The sequence below is a fragment of the Mesocricetus auratus genome, unplaced genomic scaffold (assembly GCF_017639785.1).
Source record: "Mesocricetus auratus isolate SY011 unplaced genomic scaffold, BCM_Maur_2.0 Super-Scaffold_100006, whole genome shotgun sequence".
NCBI classification, from domain to species: domain Eukaryota; kingdom Metazoa; phylum Chordata; class Mammalia; order Rodentia; family Cricetidae; genus Mesocricetus; species Mesocricetus auratus.
This window is the reverse complement of record NW_024429190.1, coordinates 15,538,559-15,546,966: the sequence shown is the minus strand read 5'-3', so window position 1 is coordinate 15,546,966 and position 8,408 is coordinate 15,538,559. Positions and strand designations below refer to the sequence as shown.

The 8,408-nt window shown below is 57.7% G+C and overlaps 1 protein-coding gene across 1 annotated transcript; it reads right to left on the bottom strand.

The window, feature by feature from the left end:
- Nucleotides 1-480: 480 nt before the first annotated feature.
- Nucleotides 481-3,697, bottom strand: Hmx1 (H6 family homeobox 1). The gene is made up of 2 exons (XM_040746575.1): nucleotides 3,324-3,697; nucleotides 481-1,106 (listed from the first exon to the last, which is right to left on the bottom strand). Exons 1-2 carry the CDS (start codon nucleotides 3,691-3,693, stop codon nucleotides 481-483), a joined length of 996 nt encoding a protein of 331 aa, XP_040602509.1. The 5' UTR covers nucleotides 3,694-3,697.
- Between the last annotated feature and the right edge of the window lie 4,711 nt (nucleotides 3,698-8,408).

The following is an 8,408-nucleotide window of genomic DNA, read 5'->3' as shown; positions in this document are numbered from 1 at the left end:
CTTTTTATTCCATATGCAAAGAAGTAGATTCATCACAGAAAAAAAAAAGTCTTCGCCAAGCCAAGAGAACCAAGGCCGCCCAAGAGAGAAGCTCTCTTCGGAAGAGAGGCCCAAATGGGATGTCCCAAGGCCTTGGCTCTCTGCGCTGTCTCTTGGAAGGGGACCCTGCTGTCTAAGTTCCTGTGGGATCCCGAGAAGGAGACAGTTTTAGTTAGGGCCAGGATGCCTCAGGGACAGTCACTGTGCAGTTCCTTGGCCAGCCCGTTCCAAGCGTCCATTTGCTGCCGAGGAGCCCGCATCTTCTCAGCACTCGGTGCGGGCGAGAGCCGTTGCATCGCCGCTTTCTTTCGAGCAGGGCTCCAGCCCTGCAGCTGACTGCGAGTCCTCGCTGCCGCGGTCCGGTACACTCTGGAGCGGCTGCCCACAGAGACCGCAGCCCGAGGGACTGCGAGGAGGCGCGCCTGCATTAAGGACGCGGGCTCACACCAGTCCCGGCATCTGCGCGCGCAGGAAGGGCACCGAGGCGGCGGCAGGGAAGGCTGCCAGCGGGTAAGCCAGCGCGCCCGAGAAACCGAGCAGCGGTGGCGGCGGCGCAGGTGCGGGCGGCGCCAGCGGGAAGGGCAGCGCGGGCCCCGTGGCGGCCGGCGGACTCTCGTGGTAGAGCACAGGCACGCGAACCAGACGCTGCGCGCCCGGCGGGGACAAACTGGCCGCTTCCAGCTCTGCCGCCAGCTGCCGCTTCCACTTGTTGCGACGATTCTGGAACCAGATCTTGACCTGCGTCTCCGTGAGCTGCAGCGAGGCGGCGAGGCCTGCGCGTTCCGCGCTGCTCAGGTAGCGCTTCAGGTCGAAAGTGGACTCGAGCTGGAAGACCTGGCTGCGCGAGAAGACCGTGCGCGTCTTCTTCTTGCGGCCGCCGCGTGCCTCCCCAACCGCAGCCGCAGCTACCGCCGGGGCCTCGGCTAGCTCCGCAGCCTCCTCCCCTCCGGCCACTGGGCCCTGCGTCGTCTCCTCCCGCGGCAAGGCTCCTGGCCCGGGGCATAGCGGCCAAGAGCTCTCTGCGCGGCCCATCTCCTCGCCGGTCTCCGGAGAGTCCCGGTCACTTGCTGCAGGAGAGAAATGGGCATAGGTTCTAAGGGTATGCCTAGAAGGAGTTATTGAGACTGGATTCCTCCCACCTTCAAATCCTCCACAGTCACAATGCCACAAGCTGGGAAGCATTCCCTTCGCAGGGGTTGGGGCATCTAACACTTGGGGGTGGAGGGAGTGGCAGAGGCAGAAGGTGAAGTCCAAGACCCAGGGCCATGGCAAACACAAGTCAGCATACGCCCAGAGGAGGTCAGAGAGGGAGAGAAAGAGAGAAAGACAAAGGCTAACGCAAAAGGCAAGCCGACCTTTGCGAGCTCCTGGTTCAGCTGTACCCCAGGCCTCCCACAATCGCACGAAGGACTGGCTCGGGACAAAAGGGCACATGTCCTTCCGAGTTATGTACACAGAGACTGACACACAACCTGGTAACCAGGGGCCAAGGCTTCCCCATCACTCACGGTGGGGAGGGGGTACACAGACACCAGGGAAACAGCTCTTAGGAGAAACACACACCCCCAAAACTCCACTGGGGTGACAGTGGCACAACCCTGAACCAGACATTCTCAGAGGAGGCCCTCTGCCGCAGGAAACCCACTCCAGGAGGGCACGGAGGAAGGCTATTCTGGGGACCACACTATCCCACCCTGCCCCAAGCATCTCCCACACTTGCTCGGGGGCTCCTTTCCCAGAGAATCTCTGGACTCATGCCCCATGTACCAAGCTCCAGGCTGGCAAGGGATGTCACCAGGTTTAAAAAGTTCATGGGGTCCCTGGTGCTCCTTCTGACTAATAGGTCAAGGAGGGTTCTGGCCCAGGTTATACTTCAGCATGGTGGGCTCCTGTGCATGGCTAAATTCTGCCTGGTGTCCTTGGAAGAAGTATGCTGATCTCACTTGCGCCCCTGCCCAGCCTCTATGTTCAGTGTCCTCTACAAAGTCACAGAGTTGGATGGCATGTATGCAGCCAGACCTAGGGGCTTACAAGACCCCCTAAGTCCCTATATTCACAGAGGCCTGCATATTGTCACGAAGTGCTAATCTGACTCACCTGCTCTGACAGGAATAGGGAACTCTAACCCGCATGGTACGAACTAAGGAGGAGCCACCTCTGGGGGCTGACCACTGGGCTGCAGATGACCATGGTCTAACTAGAAGGGAGATTAAAACGCATCCTGCAAGAGTCTCATCATTGGATTTCAGAACATCACAGGCCCTGTTTAGATGTTTCTGTAAAGAAGGCAGACATCCCATGTCTGGGTCTGGGCCGGGAGACCTGTCCTTCCACTCCATGTCAGGAAGGTGCTGCTAACGGGAAAAGAGTGGCCCCAGGCCATGTACCTCCCCAAGGCTCCTGGCCTACACACAGATGGCTCCCAGAGTCTCAGTAGGAAAAGTCTTTAGCCATGTAGAAGTCCCTGTGTTTAGAGGCAGGTTGGCAAAGGGGCTAGAGTGGGGGAGGTTGAAATATGTTTCCTAGTCTTCTCCAGGGTTGTTCTCCAAAGGGCAGGCCCTAAGAGAGGTAAGGACCCTCTGGAGACAGACAGAGGCAGAGTTAGGATGTCCAGGCCAGAGGGGTAAGTGGGTTCTGTGACTGAGGAGCCTCCACCCCCCATTCTCTGAGCCCTCTACAGGAAACAAAGGCCAAGGAGGGGGAGGGGCAAGAAATGAGAGAGGGGGTGGAAAGGACCCTTCAGAATGGGGTTCCACCAGCCTTAGCCCTGGGGCCTGGGAAGACCCAAAGAGAGGCCCAGGCCTAGACTGTACTCTTACTGCAGCCTGTAGAGCACATGATACTTAGGGGGCCACAGTTGCCATGGAAGGTCTCCCAACCAGCCCCATAACTGTGGATCCTCTGCTCAGTCTCCCTTTTATTTTAGTGCGTGGCCCCACAGCCTCCCCTCCTCTGCTCCCTTCCTCTCCCATCGTTTCCCTTTCATCTCTCTCAATACACCCCATTTCCCTCTCCTGTCTTCCCGCGGCCTATTTCACTCTCCTCTCTCCTGTCTGCAATTTCGCGTTTTCCAGCCCTAATCGGCGCCTTAGTACCTCTACGCGTGGACCACCATCCCTGGTCTCCAAAAACTGCCCGAGCTGGCGTTCCAAGGTGGTTTCATACCACCCAGACCCCAGTATACAGAAGACTACAGACTCACCAAACCCGAAGTCACCAAAAGAACACACAGGGAGGAAGCAGGGCCCTGCGCATTGCCCACTCCTTCCGGCACCCTCACTTACTGTCAGGACTCAGACCACCTCCGTAGCCGCCGTGGGGCCGTGGGTACCACCGCGTCGTGCCTCCGCAGCCAAGCGCGAAGGGCGGTCCGGGCCCGGGAGGCGGCCGGGGCCCTAGGCCCAGCGCCCGGGCCCTTGCTTCGCCGCCCCGCCCGCTGCCCGAGCGTAGTTGTCGCCGCCTCTGCAGCCGTCGCCGCCGTGCCTGCTCTGGATCCTCGTCCTCGGGGTCGTCGTCTTCCTCCTCCTCGCGGACGCCATCGCCCTGGACTGAGCGCCCCGCGCCCTTGGCCTCGGCTGCCAGCAGGTTCTCGATGAGGAAGGAGGAGGCGCGGGCTGGCGTGGCGCGCCCGGGTTCCGTCAGCTCATCCGGCATCGCGGCCGCGGGCCCGTCGGGCAATGGTGGGATCCTGGGCGTCCCAGGTGCCCTGGGGCGCAGCCGCTTCTCGACCTCGCCGGGATTGTGGCGAGCAGCTGCCCAGAGTACGCGCGGGCCGGCCTGGAGAGCCGCTGCCCGGATCGCGGGCGTCGGGCTCCACGAGGCGGGCGTCGGCTTCTGTGCCGCGATGGGCTGGGCAGGAGTGGGTGCGTGCGGCAGCGTTCCCGCAGCTGCCTCGCTTGCCTTTCTCGTAGCGGTTCAGGTCGCCGCCCCGGCCGGCCTCACGGGGGGCGGAGAGGGGCGGGGCAGGGGCGGGGCGGCGCGGGCTCTGTTGGCACAGCCCCAAGGACCCGCCGCGTCCCCGAGAGAAGCCACAGCCAGAGACGCCTCCCGGCCGGACCCTGCGCACACGCCGCAGCGCGGCCCAGGGAAGGCGTCTCGGTGGTCGAGCGGGGACGACCCTGCGTGATGCATTCCGGAGGTCCTCCGCACCCGCGCCAGGGGGTGGAGAAGGGCGGGTCCTCGGCTGGGAGGCCGACCATTGGCTACAGGGTCGCTGTGAGGCCCAAGTTGGCCAATCCTGTCGGAGGAGAGCCAGTACTCACCCGCCGGGAGCGTGTCGGAACCCGCAGAACGCGCGCGGTTTGTGCGTGAGTCCGTGTGACTGTGCATTCCCTCGCGTGTAAGAGCTGCAGCCGATTGGACCGCAATCTCACTTTTTAAAAGACCCCGTGCGTGTAATTAAAAAAAGGAACTCTCCCAAAGTAAGGTTGTAGAAATGCGACATATTTTAACACTGACGTGTAACGAAATACGCTTTCCGTGCCACTGTGGTGCGATGGAATGCTCTGTGTGTAAAGAGACCCAAACCCGAAGGACCTGGCTCCTGCCTCCTGGTGTCACGCTGGCTGGGAGCCTGTTACCTTCGCCTGGCACCTCCATTCCAGGCTTGATCTTTTTCAGGCCAGCCCCTGTGGAGGTCTAAAGGTCGTGAGGGACAGTTCCTCCTCTTGCCTCTGTTTCTTGCCCTGCCCAGCGTGAGTTGTCTTCTCCCACTTCAGGAGAAAGGCAGCAGAGGGTAATCCAGACTTCGCTGAGGCCCGCGGAGCTGTGACCCACTTTCGACGCAAGCAGGGGACAGCCGAGTCACTGAGGGGAGCGCTTCACTGGACACGGGTTATCACGGAAAGGCGCACCCAGCCGTTCAGTGCGGGTTCACAGCCAGTGCCTAACAAAGTGCGTTCCACATTCCAGGAAGCAGATCGCAGAGCTTCCGCCTGCTTTACTCAATCTTCAAAACGAGCACTGTTTTCCAAAGGGGAAAACTGATAAGAGAGTCCCTCCCCTCCCATGGTAAGTGGCTTTCGAGGCATGGAGTCCAGAGCTTGCTCTGTATGGGAGGCAGGAGGCTGTGGAAACTTTGGGGCCTGCACCCCACAGTAGCCTCTGCTGCGGTGTGCCTGGGTCTGCCTTCTTGGCAGCTGCTGAGAAGGATCTCTGGCTGGAAACCTGGGTGGGAGGTGGGCTTTGTACACACTAGAACTAAATTTCGGGCCCATATTCTGCAAGGCAAGAAGGATCTGTGGCAAGCCACCACATCTCATGGAAGAGAGCTCTGGCCCAAAGTTAGGTATCTCTGAAAAGAATCCCTGTTCCGCGAATACGACTTTTTTTGGTGTCTGGGCTCAGAAAGACTCAGGACCTGGGTAGAGGGAAGGAGGGAGAAATTAGCACCCAAATTCGTTTGTAGGAGTCAGGCACAAACCCTGGGCCAATGGAAGTTGTTTTTAACGGATGAAGAGACTGGGACCAGAGTGGAGCACTGTTTAGAATGGCTGTGGGGAGAACCACCCAACGCCTGCAGTTTCAGGCTCCCCTGTGAGCAGTACCTTCCTCCCTGTAAAACCACAAGCCTGTTGGGTGGGTTGTGGCTTCCATTTCTCTGTGCACTGTCTGGGTGGGGGAGCCAGGCAAGGCTTCTTCGGAGTCTGGGTTGTAATTCCCTCTGCTCTAGGGTTGTGCGGCCCTCGCTCTGCCTGGCGCCTTACTGGTAAACCATGGACAAGTGCCACAAGTAGCTTCATGACCTTTGGGTGGAAACCTGCCTTGCTTGATACCTGAATGCTAAGGGAGCACAGTGCTGCTGACCCACCACTCCCTCTGGGGATGCGCATGAGATCGGTTCCTCACTGGTCTAGGGTTGAGGAACCCAGTGAGGGGCGTGGTTAGGAGTGGGGAAAGGGCACCTACCTCTCCTGCCATGGAAGCACTGCCGAGAATGACACCCATAGCAGCTGGCGCCTGGATCCTGCTGACTGCAAGAGGGCTGGTGGTTGCCACCCAGGAACAGGGTGTATATGTGTCAGGAACCAGAGTGTATGTGTCAGGAACGCCCAAGCTGGCCCAATGGGTGCTCACCCAAGTCCAGGGGCCCACAAACTCAGCCTACAGGGAGGAGAGCAGAGGAGTAATGCTTGACTCCCTGCCTCCCAAGGTCAGCTCTGATGCAGCCCAGCATATAGGCCAGAAAGGCAAGTTTGTCCCGGTTCAAGGCCAGTTTGGCAAAGGAAGTAAAGCTCCCAAGCACGATCCTGATCAGCAGCCTTGCCGGCACCCAATATCCCTGGTTTCTTTTACATTCCCTGCAGAATTCTAGGGCTGGAGTACTGTCCCTTCCCCAAGTCACACCCATTCATGTACACAGAGAGAGAGACAGACAGAGAGAGAGGACAGAGAGAGAGAGAGAGAGAGAGGAGAGAGACAGAGAGAGAGAGAGAGAGAGAGGGAGAGAGAGGAGAGAGAGAGAGAGAGGAGAGGGAGAGAGAGAGAGAGAGAGAGAGAGAGAGAGAGAGAGAGAGAGAGAGAGAGAGGGAGAGGGAGAGAGGGAGGGAGGGATGGAGAGTAGCTTGCCCAGGCTGTGGCTTCTCTGTCCATTTGGTCCTGGTGCCTTCCCCCCCCCCATCTCACCTCTCCTGTGTGCTGGGACCCAGCCAGGAAACCTGCCCAGAATCTGTTCACTAAAGACCTAAATCTGAGCGACCGGATCTGTGAGAGCTGGCAGCTGCAGGGCCACTGCCCATTTCCCCTCAGCAAACTTTGTCATTTGGAAAAAGTTTACAAAGATGCCCACTTTAAATTTAAATTTTTACTTTATTTTTGCTTCCTTCACCCCTCACCCAACCTTATTTCTTCTCACACCACTCCCTACACAACACAGATGTCTGCTCTTGGGTTTTGATTGACAAAAACCAATACTCCATGTACACTTTCTCAGCTTCTTATTTTCAAAGCCAATCACCTGGGGGGATTGAATCCAGGACCCCTTCGGATGTCAAAATCTTCAGGTGTCCAATTAGCTCCAGCCTTGAGTTCCAGGTAATGCTCCTCCCCCCACCCCTGCCCCACCCCCCCAGTGCTTGACATTGCCGGCCTACACCACCACCTCTGGTTACTTCCTAAAGGAAAGTGCATGAGCATAGGCACCACATCCTCCTGTGTGCTTCAGATGTCTCTAGATGGCTGATAGACCTGGTGAGATGTGGGTGCTGTGGAATCTCTGCTTGGCAGCATTTGGAGATCGTGACGAAAGGCCCCGTGCCTGACACAGGACAGACGTAAGTTTTCTTTCCAATTACCATTTTTGTCATTCTGGGAATAAGATCCGTTTGAAGATATTTTTGCCCCACCCAGGCAGACACATTTTTCTCTCAGTGTCCAGAGGGATTTTTGCAAGACCTCTTTACTGAGGACCTCAGAGTGCGGGGCAGAATCTAGCCTGGGAATCACATCCATTGCTCTGTGGAGGAGCAGCGGTCCCAAGGGAGTTCAAGGGTCAGCAGAGGCAGTTGGAGAGGCACTCTTGTTAGATAGTAAGGTGGGAGATGCTGTAGTCAGGCTGGAGCAGTCACTCCCTTTCCTGCAGTGGCCGTGCCTCTTGCCAGACTTAGGTGCCTCCCTCTCTGCCACTGTAGATACTGGGATGGGCAGAACACTAGCGCTTCAAAGTCGCTGCAGACAGACAGCTGTGTACTCCCCAGCACTGGTTTCATCTCACCTTCCTGGTTGCTCAGGTAAGAGTTCTCTGCCCGCTGACTCAAAGAGAAGGGAAGCCCGGGGCTGAATGACTTAGGAAGCTAGAGTCTGGTCCTGGAAGAACAGCTGCTAGATAGAGGGGCCAACGGGTCCTTGGCCAGATAAACAGTATGTTCTTAATTTGGAAGGCAGTGGGGGAGTCAATGGAGGTTGCTAAGCTAGAGATATAAAACTATTAAAACTGGAAGCTTAATCTGAAAGCCAAAGTGACCAAAGGAGGTGCTGCCCACTATCCCTAGCACTCGCAGTGAGGGACCGCTTCCCTTCCTGGACTGCTGGTACTCACTCCCTAGTGTAGCAGGCTTTAGTTGTAGACACACCTACAGCAGCAGTGGTCCAGCTATGACTTCTCTCTTGGCTCATGGTAGCCAGCAGTCAGATCTCGTTGACAGCCACACAGCCTCTTCCATGTCACTGACAGCAGGAAACAGCCCCATTCTCAGAGTTGCCTGATTTGAACCAGGCTCCTGTGTCCTGGGTCACCGCTGGTCACCCCAGCATCTTCAACTGCAAAGGGGACTAAAGACACTCACCATCCAGTGAGTAGGACTGTGGGTAGTCCATGCAGTGGACAAACCTTTGTTGTATATCAAAAACAATCTCGTTGAAAAAGATGCAAT

What these genes read in the sequence shown, in the direction of transcription:
- Hmx1 (XM_040746575.1), bottom strand. Translation starts at nt 3,693, where the DNA reads ATGCCGGATGAGCTGACGGAACCCGGGCGCGCCACGCCAGCCCGCGCC. An exon ending in AGGTGGTCTGAGTCCTGACA is followed by an intron (nt 1,107 to 3,323) that starts GTAAGTGAGGGT and finishes TCTCTCCTGCAG; the next exon opens with CAAGTGACCGGGACTCTCCG.